This window comes from Sturnira hondurensis, unplaced genomic scaffold, assembly GCF_014824575.4.
Source record: "Sturnira hondurensis isolate 20B ecotype Veracruz unplaced genomic scaffold, ASM1482457v3 Scaffold0012488, whole genome shotgun sequence".
Classification (NCBI taxonomy): Eukaryota; Metazoa; Chordata; class Mammalia; order Chiroptera; family Phyllostomidae; genus Sturnira; species Sturnira hondurensis.
This window is the reverse complement of record NW_028085119.1, coordinates 1,923,086-1,940,861: the sequence shown is the minus strand read 5'-3', so window position 1 is coordinate 1,940,861 and position 17,776 is coordinate 1,923,086. Positions and strand designations below refer to the sequence as shown.

General features: G+C 39.0%; 1 protein-coding gene across 2 annotated transcripts in view; it reads left to right on the top strand.

Moving 5' to 3' along the window:
* LOC118997104 (cyclin-Y-like protein 1) overlaps positions 1-17,776 on the top strand; it is a 39,312-nt gene that overhangs the window by 17,412 nt on the left and 4,124 nt on the right. Inside the window, exons 4-8 of one of the 2 annotated variants that reach the window (XM_037060724.1) lie at positions 477-577; positions 4,080-4,115; positions 6,541-6,592; positions 7,634-7,753; positions 10,898-11,064. In XM_037060724.1, coding sequence (XP_036916619.1) covers positions 477-577; positions 4,080-4,115; positions 6,541-6,592; positions 7,634-7,753; positions 10,898-11,064 — 476 coding nt within the window. The remainder of the gene's footprint in view (positions 1-476; positions 578-4,079; positions 4,116-6,540; positions 6,593-7,633; positions 7,754-10,897; positions 11,065-17,776) is intronic. The other variant, XM_037060725.1, reaches the window with a different exon arrangement.

Here is a 17,776-nt window from a genome sequence, read left to right as displayed (position 1 = left end):
CACCTCAGGAACATTTGTTCTGTCGTACTGACTCCTGAACTGACATTTAGAGTTGGCTTTCATTTACCTCAATAAAAATGCTGTTGCTTCAATATTACATAAGGCATTATGTTTTAATGTAATAAATAGCAAAAATAGAAATCTCAGCTGCTTTTCATTTCTTAAGAAGAAAAGCTCTGAAATCTTATTCTAAATGTTTGGCATTATTATAAAGGGAATTTATCATAGGCGCTGGCCAGGTTTGATTATAGATAGCATTTTATAGCCTAATCCTCAAATCTCATCTGTGGAAGTTGGGGTATTTAATGGGCTTCTCATGGAGTTGCACCTGTTATCACACTAAAGCGCTTCAAGGAGTATAAGAAAAATCTTAATGCCTAATCGATTGGCATTTTAACCAAGAAGAAAAAAACCCTACAATTCTATAAGTCTAACTTACTGTGACATTTAAAAAAAACATTTCTCTTTCCCTTCAGGTATCTCTAAATCACCTTACTGAGAAGTACAGCTCATGCTCAACAATATTTTTAGATGACAGCACAATTTGCCAGCCTAACCTTGGAATCACTGTACAATGGTGAGTGCAAGTAGGTTGCCCAGGGCTCACTAACAGACCCCCATGCTAAGAGCTTCCTGCCCATATGTAAGTTTAGTCATTCATTATCCTTTTCAGTGATCATGTTAAGAAAGTGATGTCAATCATATATTGACTTCAAGGACCTAAACATGAATTTTCAATTTCCATTTCACTCTTAGAATGGATGGAAGAAGGGAAAGCCAGTTGGCAAATAAAAAATTCCCCCCCAAAGTATTTATTTTTATTTCATGCATTACTTTTTTTGAGACGTTGTTCAACACAGTGAGAGGAGAGATGCTTTTCATCAAATATTTCTAGAAAACATTTCTTTATGAGGTTCAGGCCTAAAACAAAGTGTACTACTTTTTTCTCTGTTAAAAACATTTTATTGTTCAACTACTGTTGTCTCCATTTTCCCCGATTACTCTCACCTGCCCTACCTATCCCCCCCACCCACTTTCCACATTCAGTCCTCCCCCTTTCCCTGTTGTCTTTGTCCATGGGACCTTTATACATGTTCCTTGAGTTGACTCTTCCCCTTCTTTATCCATCATCCCTTCCTCTGATTACTCTTTATTCTTTATAAAGTTTGTTCTTTATTTCCACGTCAATTGTTCCAGTTTGCTCACTTGTTTGTTTTGTTGATTAGGTTCCACTTACACGTGAGATCATATGGTATTTGTCCCTCACCACCTGGTTTATTTCATTTAGCATAATGATCTCCAGTTCCATCCATGCTATTGCAAAGGGTAGGAGCTCCTTCTTTCTTTCTGCTGCATAGTATTCCATTGTGTAAAAGTACCACAGTTTTTTGATCCATTCATTTACTAATGTGTGCTACTTTAGCAGTTATTTCTGGAAGAAGGAACAGCTTGTCCCCTACTGGCACCAGGGTGTATCTGCATTTAAATTTAATTGGATTTTGTCAGATTTCCCCCATGGTACATTTTTCTCCTACACTATTTCTATAACTGAAATTCATTTCTTTTTCCAGAAAAAATATGCATCAAGCCAGTTTTAAGGAATAACTTTTCAAGTTAATTTCTTTATGAATAAAATTTGTTCAATGGAGCTATTAATTTAATAGATATATTAAATTTAGTTATATATGTATATGTATAGATATATGTCTCCAAGATACTCTATCAGTCCATATATAGGAAAATTACAGCAGAAAAAAAATGAGCAATTGAAGATGTACTTTAAAAACTCCCTAAGATGAAACTTTCAAGCTTATTTAAAAGCAAAATAAAACCAAAATATGACATAGAGCTTCTTGAATCCTGCTGGAGTCATCCAAGGAACAATGCCAGTGTCTCCCTGGGCTGTGAGTACTGATTTTTCAGAACACACTTTGGGAAATGCTTCTTGAAAATATTAATATTCTCATTCCTAATTTTGCTTTTCAGTCTTTAAAACATAATTTTCTTATAAACATAATTTTGTTTCCATTGTACCAGCTTTTTTGCTAATTAAATTATCAATAACTTCTACTTTAATTAAAAACAGCAAGTTCACAGCATAATCTTTCTTCTCTCACTCATAACAATAGTTGAGATCAGATTGTGTTTCAGCAAAAATTGAGCCCCTTCTCTCTCCTAAGTTCTGAGCTTGGCACCTATCACGTAATCACTCAATGTTTTTATTCAGCCAGGACACGAAATCCATGAGTAACACCCGCCCTCCCCCCCCGATTTTGGCTGAATTCCATAGCTTCTCTTGAATTCAAAGATTCCAATGTTACAGTATATAATTCAAAAGTAGTTTTAAAAAGTAACCTTGCTCATACAAGTAGTTTTTATGTTTCTTATCTTTACATTAGTCTAATATTTTGAAGTAGAGTAAGTTTAATTTGCTCTCATGAAATACTGAAAATGTTCATTCAGTACATTTACTATTGATTGGTAAAATAAAAGTTCACTGAGAAAATTAATAGAGCTAATTGGCTTTTTGGAATGGTTTTGAAAAAATGTTTAATATGGGGTAGTAGTGCATTTTTCTCAGTGGGGTGGGTGAGCCTTATTAGACTCACTTACACAACTTTTTTTCAAAACATATGTCTCTAACCACATGCATTCCTTTTCCCCTCCCCCAACACACTCTCTCACTCTCACAGGCTTTTGATAAGCTGAGGAAGGATGGGAAGCATAATTACATTGAGAAAACCATCCAGGATGTTTCTGATTTCAACCCTAATTCATGTGTTCTCAAACTTTGCTGCACATTGCAGTCACCAGGGAAGCTTTAAAAACACTCCCAAGTTGTACCCAATGCCCGTTAAATCAGATCACCTGAAGGTGGAAGCCAGGCAGTTGTTAAGGCTCCTTTGATCATCCCAATGTAAAGCCAAGCTTGGGACCACTGCCAGGCTGGGGTGTTGGAGACAGACAGATGCCTCTCATGATTGGTGGACCTTGAGTGCGTCACTTTTAAACCTTGGCTACCTTATCTGTAGAATGGGTTGTTGAATTAAATGTTACCAAAAGTTCATTTGTCCTTTTCAGCATCTGTGCTTCAAATTCTATGATTTTAAAATAGGTTTGAAGATGAAACTCTTTGAGGAACTATAAAATACTTGTCTTTGTTGCTGACCATAGCATAAGCCTTTTTACAAGTGCTAACCTTCTACAGACCTAGTTATCAAATTCAGGTTTGCTTTCCCTCAATTATTTTGAGCTTCATTTTATAATAGATACTTTTAAAAAATTTTTTATTTAACTCTTGTTCAAGTACAGTTTTCTTTCTTGTATCATTTTATAATAGATACTGAGGGCAAAGAGGAGAAGCATGTAACATAAGCTAGACATAACCTATAACTTAACTATATCTCTTTGTTGCATACTACACAGAATCTGTGAATAACATAGAAATACAGTAATTTACACAGTATCAGAGGACTTACATCTGTTCATGAAAATTTTATTGAAGCTTATTGGAAATTCATGTTATTAATATCACACTGTGTCCTATTGTGCTGGATTGTCGGCACTACTTATTTTAGGCGTGTGAGACCTATTGATTTTTGTGGGCCCTTATATTTGCTATTAAATTTTCTAGTAATTATGTAAGGTGTTACTTGGTATAGAGCATTTACTTACCTTTAGGGAAATTATAGGAAATGGGTGAGAAGATGGAAAAACTACTGTATGACTTAAATGCAAACATGTGTACAAATAGGTATAACTTGTATGGGACAAAAAGGTATGTGAGTAGAAGGGCAGATGACAGGGGAAACATGTAATAACATATGAAAATCAACTAAAATATGTCTTCTGTAAACATGTTACCTGGCATTTTAGTTTTCCTACTTTTGCTAAAAGACAAAGAGCTACAACAACACAAAAAGTGCCTGTGTGGTATTGCCCCGAATTAGGATTTCATAGCCACTGCGCAGCTAGGAAGGTCTACCCGCCACCCACTCCCCCCCCCCCACCACAACCCCCTTTAAAAACTGGCTTCAGACCGAACAAAATCAACTGTTATAATTTTTTTCCCTCCACAGTCTGGCTTTAGCAATCTATTACCACATAAAGAACAGGTGAGTTTTTAAAACTTGTCTTGTTATTCCAGCTAATAAACTTACAAAATATAAACTTTAGTGTTAAGTGATACCTGTAGGCACTATTGGAGAAAGCTAGAGAATGCTTTTATTATGTTATTGAAGTGAATCATTTGTTTTTGTCTTAGGACTCTTAATGCTTAAGTTACTGAGGATCCCAAAGAGTATTCGTTTATGTAGGTGATATCAGTATTTACTTTATTAGAAATTAAAGCTTGAGAATTTAAAAATAAGTTCATTGCGTGTTAAAACATGGTTTGTAGAGCACTGTTGAAATTTGGAGCTAGGTAAATCTCCATTGTGGCTGATCACCTTGTGCCTTACAGGACCCTCGGCAGCATCCCGGCCTCTACTCACAGGTGCCGGTAGCACCCCCTCCCCACCCCGCATTGTGACAAGAGAGAATGTCTCCAACCGTGGCCAAATGTTTCCTGGGGGACAAAAATCACCCCTGCTGTGGAACCACAGTATTAACAAATTTGTTATAGAAAAGTATTATTTTCCACAACAAAAAGCTATGTGGAAATTGTGTTGTGCCCATTTTTGCAAATCCCTTTGTATCTGGTTTAATAGGAGACAGCTGGTTCTCATGTGTGCCCTGTCTCCAGTCAGTTGTGATTGCTTCAGTCATTTCTATCATTTTTTGAAGAGTCAATATGAAGAAGACTCAGCCTCATATGCCTTTGTGGTTAGAAAGGGGTGTGTTTCCAAAGCCTTCAGATAATTGTGGATAGTATTTGGTACTGTACCAAAAGCCCACAAATGCTGGTTCCTTAAATTAGTTACAGTGGAATTTTAAATCACATCTGTGAGCTGGTAGTAAGGGCTCTGTTAAATTGATACCCATTATATATCTTGTTTGCTGAATGGATCTTTTTACTTGTACATACTTTTATAGTAATATTAGACACTGGTCATTTGGAAACTATTGGTGCACATTTCTTTGTACAGTGTTTAAACTCACTTTTGTTGGTATCCTCTCACCAGCCTTACCAGGTTGGTCTTACCAGGAAAGCCTTTAAATATTGAAAAGCTTTCAAGCTCACAAAAAGAGGTACAAGTTTTCCCCAATCTTGATTTTGAGCTTGATAGCTTGAATGGTGTGACTGGCAACAAATATGCAAGTCATTCCCCTGAAGTGACAGGCTCGCTTTTCAGCTGTGAGAGAATGACAGTTGTACTATCAAGTGAAAATGTTACTCCGTGAATAAAAGTGGCTTGTTCTGTTCACGACTAAGTCACCAGTGATTTTCTTCAACACGACTGCATTCCAGTATGCAGAAGTGCTTAAGGCCACTCTCCATTTATTCGGAATATAAAACATTATGTAGAACCTAACGACATTATTAATCATTCCTGCTTTATCAAAGATGTTCTTAAGTAAAGCAGAATTCTTTTTCAACCACAAGTGGGGGTAAAGGAGAGAATGGCTGCTAGTACAGGGTGATACCACTGCCTTGATTCCATGTGAAGAGCCAGTTTTACTGACTTTTGCTGTCATACCATCATTGCAAATGTCAGTGTAAAAGAGGCGATGCTTCGATATTTTTATAAAAACCCTTTTGGCCTCATGGACCTCCTGAAAGGGTCAAGGGGAACCAGAGGCCTATAAAACACACTTGGAAAACCACTGTTTAAATAAGTAGAGGGTGTTAGTGTGGTAACACTAAAAAAAAGACTAAAAAAAAGACTGGTCACATTTAAAATTAAAAAGCAAGTTTTAACTCAAATTTTTTTAAAGAGACAAGAAGAAATACATAATAATATAGTATAGGGCCCTGACTGGTGTGGCTCCGTGGCTTGGGCATCATCCTGCAATCTGAAAGGTTGCCGGTTCGATTCCCAGTCAAGGCACATGCCTGGGTTGCTGGCTAGGTCCCCTGTTGGGGGTGTGTGAGAGGAAACCAATCAGTGTTTCTCTTGTACATTGATGTTTCTCTCTCTCTGTCCCCGTCCCTTCTACTCTCTCTAAAAAAATGAATAAAATCTTTATAAACAAGAATATAGGAACATAGGAAACTAATAAGAGAGAAAATTAGGGAAAAACATGAATCTCCTATTCATTTCAATTATTGCCCTTCACTACTGCTTTGTAAAATGTTCTCGTGTATTCCAATGTGAGGGGAGAGGAGTAGAAATATATTTGGTTCACTAACGTTGTCTGTTAGGGATGGTCAATGCTTATAAAGGCAACCCTGGCTGCTCACGGTAGAAAAGATTTCGCAGAATTTGGTGTGCTGCGTACAAAGAGGTCAGAAAACGCACAAAGAGGTCAGAATGTGTAGAAGGGCTTTGTGGAAGGTAAAGCTTCTCCTCCACCCCGCTCTCGCCTCCCAGCAAATATGTCCCTAAGATGTTAACAAGTACTGGGTTCGTTTTTTAAATGCATGTTCTTATTTTCTAGAGATGCAGATAGATCCAAGGATATTTTTGATGAAAGATTACATCCATTCACAGTAAGTGTCAGTTGTATTGATGTACTTTTCTCTCATGCAATTGTGTTTATAGTTCATGCTGATTTGCTTTGAAATTAATTACTAGAAGAAAATGACTCCCTCCAGCTGGAAGTCAAAATGATCTTCCTCTAAGTTTTCGGCCCCACCCCATGTGGTATCTAGTTATTTTACAAAAGGAGTGTTGTATAAGAAATATGTTAGTAAAAACTGAGTTGCAGCTTTGTATAATCAGAGAGGGAAGGTGAGTAAACATGCCTCCCCCCAAAATGTATCTTTTTAAAATTTTTATTGATGAGAGAGAGAGAGAGAAAGAGACAGATATCAATTTGTTGTTCCACTTGTAATTTATGCATTCAGTGGGTGTTTCTTGTATGTGCCCTGACTGGGGATGAAACCCACAAACTTGGAATGTAGAGATGATGCTATAACCAACTGAGCTCCCTGGCCAGGGCAAAGTGTATCTTTTTATAAGATAATTTTCAGTAGCATCAAACAATATAAATATTCATAAATAAGCCTAATAGATATGTCACAATCTCATGAAGAAAATTAAACAGCTATTTAAACTTTGAAACAATTAGAGAAAATTTTCAAATTCACTTCTTGAGGTGCTCTGTCATAGAGCCTCCTGCGGCATGTGGCTGGCGACTGCCGCGCAGGACAGCACAGCACAGCTCTGAGCCTGACGGCTCCCAGAAACTGAACATGTATCTTCAGGGTTGATCACAACATGTGTGGCCATCAGTAAGGCTTTTGAGCCTTAAAATAGTTTGTTTAGATAGAACTCTGCAGGGGAAGGTGGAAAGAAACATACAAATTTTCTGAGGTTGTGCCTGTACTTTACTTTAATGAGTAGTGGTATTGAATCACTATTGTTTTTTAAGGTCGAGTTGTTTATATTTAAAAGACGAGGAAACATGTCACCCAATCAAAATTATTTTACAGGGCGTGTGGGCACGAGTAGGTAGAAGACTGCTATCCTAAGAGTACTTAAGGATTTTCCCTCAGTGGATACTTACATTGCACTTTTCCTCCTTTCAGCAAGAAGCGGTTCCAGAGGAGCACTTCCGCCGTGACCCTGACCCTGACTCCATTTACAGGTTCGTCAGTCCTTTCTTCAGTGCCACCCAGCTCAGAGCCGAATATGCAATAACGACTTTGGTAAGCCGGTTCTTTCAGAAAGCATCTTTTCTCTCTTGTCCACAGGGTATGATCTTAGTTTTCAAATAAAAGTGGGTTCCTGAAATGATCATCAGACTTTTATTAAGAGAAACGTATCAAAGGAATGAAAATACACACAATTGAGCTTAATAATTATTATAATTTCAAACATCCTTGCTTTTAGTATCACCAAACAATTGCTATTAAAGGCAGCAGGAAAGATTTCTGGTTTCTCCCTCTGCACCTCAGGACACACCTGCACATACAATGCACACACATGCACACAGACAAGGCGTCAGATGCAGCAATAACAAAACCCTCCAGTCCCCAGACAGGCTGATTCAGTGTAGTTTTAAGCTTTGCCCCAGGCTTTATTCCCCAGGCAGTTCTAATGTGTGTCTTGATTGAGAACATAGCTCTGAGTTCTCTGTACTTGGATGATGGGTGTTAATCCATCCCTGCTGTCCTCTTGTGTCTGCCTGTGAAGCTGTCCAAGGTATAGTGCCAGTAGTGCTTGAAAAGGCTTTGCTAGTTGCCTCCTGAGCTGCAGCAGTGCACTGACCTTTGTGTCATCCGCACAGAATTCCAATGGTAAGATTTTATCATTTGGAACAAGCAGTCCTATTCTAGTGAGAAGTCATTGGGATTGTATTACTCCTTGCTCTGACAGTCCTAAAGGGTAAAGCCAACTGCATGGCCTGGAGAGAAAGAATGCCTAGGTCAGTGCCTCCTCCTTTTGTATCCAGTGACAATTTTGGAGAAGCAGCCTGTGCTTCTGCATAGAGACCCCTCAATAGGCACGGGATCAGACACAGGCCTTTTCATGGAGCTACCAGCCATTTGGAGTGCTTAGCACATGCTGGAGAAAAGCGAGAGCAGTACTTCCATATGCAGAGCTAGGTGACACAGGAAGGAGAGCATCTGGGTTGGAAGAGCATAAGATCTTGCAGACAAGTTAACCTTGATGCACCTGCAAGACAGCAGAGTGGTAATTTCTTGTCACCATTTGAATTCATCGAATTAGAGCATGAATCTGAGCTAGAGGTAGGGAATTAAGAGTAGCTGTTCAAATGCAGAGAAAGCATGTGAACAGTACGTGTATAGAAGATAGAATAATGATGAAGAATAGGTATTTGGTGGGTATTTGTGGAATGAGCAAGTTTTCGGCAGCATTCAGCCTTCTGACCACCACACTCTCCTTCTTGAGCCTCACTTGACTTCTCCTGGTTCTCCCGCCAGTCTAAGCCACTCCTGGGCATTTGTCCCTTGAGGGCTGATCGTCCTTACAGATCTAAGTGCTAAGGACAGAAGAAAGAAAAAGTTGGATAAAGCTTTTGCCTTTGTGGAGCTCATATTCTAGTGAGGAAGACATAAGTATTTTTCAAAGGGGGTTTGTAAAAAGATGAATACTTCAGAGAGTAGTAAATACCAGGAAGGCAGAGCACAGTAAGATGACAAAGTGATTACAGAGGCATACTGCTTTAGGTAGTATGATCAGGAAGAGCCTGTCTATAGAGGTAATATTTGAACTGTGGCCTGACTGAAATGAAGAAAATAAGACAGAGGGGACAAGTGCAAGATTCTGAGACAGGAACAGGTTTTGTGTATTCAAGAAACAGTGAGGTATGGCCGATGTGGTCAAAGTGTGTAAGGAGAGAAAGTATGTAAGGGATCAGGTTAGAGACGGGAGTGCCCTATCTAATAGAGCCATGTAGTTTGTGGGCAACAGGGAGAAGTTAAATTTTTATTTGTTTGGTGGAAAACCTTTGGCAGACACTGAGCAGGGTGATAAAGTGCTCTTAAAGAGGTTATGCTGGCTGTCTGGGGAAAAGAGACTATAGCTGTGAGTCCAACGAGAGACCAAGAAGGCAGACGCAGTACCAGGGATACAGGTAAGAGTTCACAAATAGAAAAGAAAGTGGTCATACCAGTGACAGGCAGAGGTAACAAGAATTGCTAACAGATTGGAGCAGGCTAACTCAGTTAGAGGTTTTGGACCCAGCACCTAGGCAAATGGCAGTGCCCTTCTGTTATTAGGGAAGGCTTGGGGGTGGAGAGTTGAGATGTAGGGCTCTGGTTTGCATGTGCAAAGGCACAGGTGACCTTAGCAACAGTGGTTTCAGTACGGGGATATTGGCAGGGGCAGGCTAAAGTGGGTTACAGAGAGAACGGGAGGTGAGAAGCAGCATCAGGGCATTTACTGTGAGCAAACTGAGAGGAAGCATTCTAGGGGCTATGGGGTTGTGTGTGGAAACAACGGGAACACATCCATACTGGGGGAAATCTCGAGCAGACAGGGAGGATTAGCTTCAAAAGAGGTAATCATGGGATGAATGCTCATGAAAGAAATCATGAAATTGCACAAGCTACCTGCCAGGGACACACAGACTGGCAGCTCTGATAGCACCTGGAAACCAGCAGGATTGACCAAGCTTCAGGCTGTGTAAGACAGAGATACATTTCAGGAAAGGATAATGGAGATGTGAAAATTAGGGGATATACAAAGGACTGTCCTCTGCATGTGTGTGTGTGTCCCGCACAAAGGCACTAAGTACAGGAACACCCGACAGTCGTGTAGACCTGCCCCAGGCACACCTGTGTGCACTGTGTGTCCTGCACCACCCAGCAGCCAATGGGAGGCTCTCTTGATTATCAGGTTTTATCGTCAGCCTGTGCCACAAAGGACTAGTTACTGTAAAAAGATGATATAAATATGCTCTGTATTAGCAGGGATTACATATTCAAGTATTATGTAAAATCACCACAAAACTACCAGCCAGGTGTGATATACTGCATGTGGTAGGTACTCAGGTATTTACTGGACAACGTGAATCTACCCTGGGCCTGTTTGCACCGCCCTTTACAAGTGACAGGGTAATAGCATTTTTTCAGGAAGTCCCTTGCTAATATGTCCATCGATTCCTGTGACCAAAACTTGGGCTGGGGATGCACATGGTCAATGTAGGCAGTAGAAGTATCTGATTCACAACTGCGACACAGCTTCTGGCTTTGGCCGGCCAAGCAGTCTCTGTAGAACCTAAGAATAAAAGACACGTCAAACACAGATGAAACCTATCATCCTAACAGTGCTAATTATAGCGCTTAAACTGAACTGCATCAAAAACCAGTGTTCTACTTTTGCAGGTGTACTTAGAAAGACTCTTAATTTATGCTGAGATTGACATTTGTCCCACCAACTGGAAAAGGATTGTTTTGGGAGCCATTATTCTTGCCTCTAAGTATTTGCACGATCTGGCCATCTGGAATGCAGACTTCTGCAATATCCTCAGGAGCATCACAGTTGAGGACATGTGAGTCTTCACAGTTTGGGCGAACTTTCTTACCATGTTCCATTGTCTTATTTTCCCCTTTAAAATTTACACTTAGCAAATATTTTAAAGGTTACATTGTGCAGAGGACTGAAATAGGCATAAAATTACATATATTTTTCTATCCACATTTGGTATAATGATTCGTATTCCTCATCATTAATTAGTAGGTATTGATGTGTTTGTTGTAATAATATACATGATAATTTAAAATGCATTTCTCTGGTGGTTTTTGGAAAGAATTTTACAGGCCCACTGTATGTGGAAGACATAAGTATTTTTCAAATGAGTGTTTTGTTCTTCTAAGAACAAATTTACTGTAGATTTCTTCGTGGCGTAGAAACACCCTCCTGGTTTTTGGCAGGCTCCCAAAGCTGGGGTCTGGATGCCCCACCCACTTTCCTACTAGGAGCTCCACCCCGCCAAGTTTCAGAAAACAATCTGCACGGACCCATCATGTGGTGTGAGGGTGGGGGGACATACCCACCATCTTCCCTGAAGTCTGAATGGCATCTCCCACGGCAGCTCTAGGAGTCCCGTCCTCTGGATTCCACCTGAAGCCTTTCAGAGCCAGTTGAGCCAACAGCTAAGACTAAGACTAGACTAAGACTCACAGCAGGTTAGCAGACAGAGGCTGGTGGAGGCAGACTTCACTGGGCCTTCAGTCATTTGCTGACCCACTCTGGGACCCTGTGTTAATAAAAGCCAGCCTTGCAGCGCAGCAAGGCCCATTCCACATGCAGCCAAGCCTACAGGAGATAGCCTCAAACTGCCGATCATTTGTACCTTTGAGTAGGCTGCCAAGGGCTAGACCTGGACGGCATCTGGCTTTAGCTTACACCAGATTCAGACAAATCAGAGCCATACCCAAAGGGAGAGCCCAGCAGGCAAGCACTAAACATTGCTGACATGAGTTCCACTTTGTTCTTTTTTTAATTTTTGTTATTTTTCTTTTGGATAGCGTTTTTTTTTATTATTCAGCTATTTTCTCCTTTTTTCTCTATTTTTTCCTGTCACATCCCTTATTTTACTTTTCCCTTTTCTTGCTCCATTTTTCCTTCTTATTGTTTTTATTCTTTACCTTTCCTTTTTTTGATGATGGTTTTCTGTTTCTATTTCTTCTCTTATTGTTTCTCTTCCTTCCCTCCTCTCATAATAATTTTTCTTTTCTTCTTTGGGGCTTTCCATATTCTTATTTTTACTTACTCTTTCAGTTCTCTTTGTACTTTTATTATTCATTGCTCTTTTGTCGTTGAATCTGCTGTTGCTGTCGAGGATCTTTTTTGCTTGTTTTGGTTCTTTTTTGTGTGTTGTTTTGTTTTGTTCTGTCAGCACTGGTACAACAGCATACAAAATGTGGTGGGAGTTGAGCCTCACAGTCAGCCAGATGGAAGGTATATCCTACCAATGAACAGGCCAACAACTATCATTTCAAATACAACTGGAGAGCACACATAACCCACACAGAAACATTACTCAGGCAGGCAGCTCAGGATATTGAGGAGACTGCACCACTGGGTCCCACAACGCTCCTACTATATAAGACCACCCAATGAAGACAGGGCATCAGAACAGATCTATCTAATACATAAAAACAAACAAAAAGAGTCAGCTAAATTGAGGAGAGAAAGAAACAACCCCCAAATGAAAGAAAAGGAGGAATCCCCAGGGAAAAAGAGTGAGATGAAATTGAAGCAAGGAAATTATCAGACATGGAGGAAGGAACTTCTCTCAAGGAACTTCGTGAGAACTACAAGGAACTTACTGAGAACTATATCAACGTGAATAAGGACATAGAAACTATGAATAAGAACCAGTTGAGAATGAAGAATGCAATATCTGAAATGAAGAACGCACTAGAAAGAATTAAGAGCAGTCCAGATGAAGCAAAGGATCAAATCAGTGATTTGGAAGACAAGCTAGAAAAAAAACACCCAATTGGAGCAACAAAGAGAAAAAGACTTAAGGACATTCTTTAAGAAGAATGGAGATGGTTTGAGAGAACTTTGGGACAACATGAATCATAACATTATCAGCACCATAGGAATATCAGAAAGAGAAGAAAGTGAGCAATGGCTAGAAAACCTGTTTAAAAATAATGACAGAAAACTTCCCTAACCTGGTGAAGAAAAAGTTACACAAATTCAGGAAACTGAATCAGACTCTCTGACAAATTCAGAGAGTCTGAATCAAGATGAACTCAAAGAGACCCACACCAAGACACATCACAATTAAAATGACAAAGTTCAAAAACAAAGAATCCTAAAGGCAGCAAGAGAGAAACAGTTACCTATAAGGAAGTTCCAAGAAGTCTTGTCTGCTGATTTCTTAAGTACTTTGGGCTGAAGGGCCTTGTTTGCATGAAGTATTCAACATAATGAAAAGCAAGTATCTACAACCAAGATTACTCTATACAGCAAGGCCAGCATTTAAAATTGAAGGCAGAATAAAGAACTACCCTCCCCCCCCACACACAAAGGCTAGAGGAGTTCATTAACATCAAACCAGAATTGAAAGGGACATTAAAGACATTGCTTTAAGAAGAAGAAATAGAGAGAAACATAGGTATAAATGAGTAAAATGGCAATGAATAAGTACCTTTCAATAGTAACTTTAAATGTAAGTGGATAAAATGCTCCAATCAAAAGACATAGAGGAGCTGAATGGATGAGAAAACATGACCCACATATAAACTTTCTACAAGAGACCCACCTCAGAAAAATTATTTACACAGGCTAAAAATGAAGTGGTAGAAAAAATATTCCATGCAAATGTAGACCAAAAAAAGCTGGGGTAACAATACATATATCTGACAAAATAGACTTCAAAACAAAGGCTGTAACAAGAGACAAAAGTAAGTACTAAAGGGATAAAACCAACAAGAGGATATAACCCTTATAGACATATATGCACCCAATATATGAGCACCTAAACATATCATAAAAATCTTGGTGGACTTTAAGCAAGACATCAACAGCAACAGATTCATTGTTGAGGATTTTAACACTCCAATGTTACCAATGGATAGATATTCCAGACAAAAATAAATAAATAAACAAGGAAACAGTGACCTTAAACGACACACTAAATCAAATGAATTTTAGTAATATATGCAAAGCATTTCATCCCAAAGCTGCAGAATACACATTCTTCTCAAGTGCACTTGGATTGTTCTTGATGATTGACCACATGGTCAGACAAAATAAGTATTAACAATTTAAAGAAAATGGGAATAATATGAAGCACTTCCTTGGGTCACAATGGTATGAAACTAGAAATCAACCTCAATTAAAAACTCAAAAATATTCAAATATATGGAGGCTAATAGCATGTCATTAAGTAATTAATGGGTTACCAATCGAGGAAGAAATCAAAAAGAACCTGGAACAAATAAAAATAAATGCACAATAGCCCAACACCTATAGGATACAGTGAAAGCAGTTCTGAGAGGGAAGTTCAGAGCATTACGGGGCTACCTCGGGGAGATAGAAAAATATCAACTAACAATCTAAACCCACACCTGAAAGAACTAAACTCAATGAATCTAGGAGCTGGTTCTCTGGAAAAAAAACAAAATTGATGAACTTGTAACCAGAATCATTAAGAAGAAAGAGAGAGAAGCCAGATTTTTTTTAAAAATCAGAATGAAAAGGGAGAAGTAAAAACTGACACCACAAAACACAGAGGGTTGTAGGAAAATACTATGGACAACTATATGCCAAAAATTGGACAACCTGGGCAAAATGAATACATTTTGAGAAACATACAGTCATCCAAAACTGAATCAGAAAGAAGCAGGAAACTGGAAAAGACTGATAACAACTAATAAAATTGAAGCAGTAATCAAACATCTCTCAGCAAACAAAAGTCCTGGGCCAGATGACTCCACAGGAAAATTTTACCAAATATTCAAGGAACTGATACCTATCCTTTTCAAACCATTCCAGATATTCAAGAAGAGAGAAGACTTTCCAGCTTTTTTTATGAAGCCAGTATTATCCTAACTCTAAAGCCAGGTAAAGACACAACAAAGAAAGAAAACTATAGGCCAATATCCCTGATTAATATATATGCTAAAATCATCAGCAAAATATTAGCAAGTCTGATCCAGTAAGCATCAAAAAGATCATAAACAAGGATCAACTGAGATTTATCCTGGGGATGTAAGGTTGTTACTATATTAGCAGATCAATAAATATAGTACATCACATAAACAAAATAAAAGGTAAATATCACATGATACATCAATAGATGGAGAAAAAGCATTCAGTAAAGTCCAGCAGCCATTTATGATAAAAACTCCCAGCAAAGTGGGAATAGAGGGAGCATTCCTCAACATAATAAAGGCCATATATAAAAAACCTATAGCCAACATCATACTCAATGGGCAAAATCTAAAATCATTTTCCTAAAGATCAGAAACAAGACAAGGCTGTCACTTTTGCCACTCTTATTTAACATTAAGTCCTAGCCACAGTGATGAGATGAGAGAAGAAATGAAAGCCATCTAGATTGGATAGGAGGAAATAAAACTGTCATTATTCACAGATGACATTATATTGCACATAGAAAACTCTATAGACCCCACCAAAAAACTACTAGACCTAATTAATGAATCTGGTTATGTAGCAGGATACAAAATCAATAGTCAGAACTCAATGGTATTTTTATACACCAGTAATGAACTATCAGAAACAGAAACTAAAAAACTATTCCATTTACTATTACAACAAAAAAATAAGATACCTAGCAGTGAATTTAATGAAGGAAGTAAAAGACTTGTTCTTGGAAAACTATAGCACACTGAAGAAAGATGTAAAGGAAGATGCATAAATGGAAGCATATACCATGTTCATGGATGAAAGAATTAATATCATTAAAATGCCATAATGCACAAAGCAATCTATAGATTCAATACAATTCCTATTAAAATAAATGGCATATTTCACACATCTAGAACAAATATTCCAAAATTTTATAGGAAACCAAAAATAGACAATGGATTTCTTGAACGATCTTGAGAAATAAGAGTAAATTTGGAGGTATCGTAATACCTGATATCAAACTATGCTAGAAGGCCACTGTAATACAAACAGCCTGGTGCTCTGGGCTGCAAAGCCTGGCATGGGACTGAGACCCCTTTCTTTTAAGAGGGGACCTATGCAGCAGCATTGTCCCTCTGGATTCTCAGCACAGCCTGTGGGAGGAAGGCCAGCCCTTTCGGGACCTCCCCGCTTCCTACCAATCTCAATGTGGCTTCTTTACAAATCCTTGGTGATAGACTTCTGTTCAGCCATGATTCAATTGGTTATTCAGATTGAGTTTTCTATATTTTGTTCTAGTTTGGTTGTGGGAAGAGGTGACTATAACATTTACCTACTCTGCCACGATTTAGGATCCCATCCAACATTTTTCTGTGATCTCCAGTCCATTTTTAAGGAGCATACATCTGGCCTGTGAAATAAATTTTTGGCCACTGTTATGGTGTTAAGGTTTCATGACTATTGAGGGGGTTATTAGTTTAAACCTGAGTCACACATTGTATGTTTGCTTTTACTGATCTTTTCCTCCTTGTTGTTTGAAGTTCTGTTGTTAAAGAAACCATGATAGAAAATCAGCTGCATATAAAGGTTTAAGATCTCTGTGCTCTTTCTTGCCTTTTAAAGAGCATTGCACATGTTTAAAAGTAGTTCTCATAACTTAGGAAGTTCCTGCCTCTCAGGCAGTCAGAGAAGCATCACTTGGCATCTCCCAGTGCCCATCCCATTTGAGAATTTTTAGGGACACTCAGCAGCCACAGCAGTGCTTTGTCGGAAGCTGTAGGTTAACCACGAGGGTGCTCCTCAGAGTCGGCACATGAACATGGGAGTGAAACACCAAACTTAACGAAGGCTGTAGATGTGGCTACGTTAACCACTCACTGTGAAGGGCCCTAAGGGGGGTAGTCAGGATGAGCCAAAAACACATTTTCCACAGACTCTCAAAGTGCCTGCTTGGCAGTGAAAATGTCTTTGTGTAGAGGGGGTCAAATATAGGATAATGAACAAAGCTTTGACTTGGGGTGGTGTACACACAATGCAGTATACAGATGCTGTATCATAGGACCGGACACCTCTTGATCATATTGAACAGCGCAGGAAAATTGGGATTGCAGCAGGCGATAGCAAAAGTTTGTTTCTGTTATCTCTGCTCATTACTTCAGATAAGACTCATTCAGAATAACCAAAATGCACATTTACAACTAAAGTAAGGATGCGTGTGGCCTAGAGAAGGGACCAGGGGTTATCAGTAGCCATCCAAGTGGCTTTTGGTAAAATTGCCCACTTTGATAATAGTGTAAACTGAGTAGTCATGGTGATATTCCTGGTAGGCATCTTAGCAAGTAGTGTGGCAGCAAATTATAAATTTAAAACCAATGGAAGTACTTTTGGAAGTTGCAGAAGGTAAAGTGACTTTGACACCATTGTCATCAGTCTTCAAACTGGTCCCCTGGAAGAAGGATAATTTGTATTCATGGACACCAGCCCTGCTAGGATTGCAGCTGATGTTTTCTCAAAGCCAGCACCTGAGCTTGCTGGGGCTCTGGTCCTGGTTGTATCATCCGAGAATGTGCAGGGAAATGTGTGGGTATTAATACCTTATGGTATTAATAAGGTATTAATAAGGTTTTCACAGGTGTGAGCTCCAGGGGGAA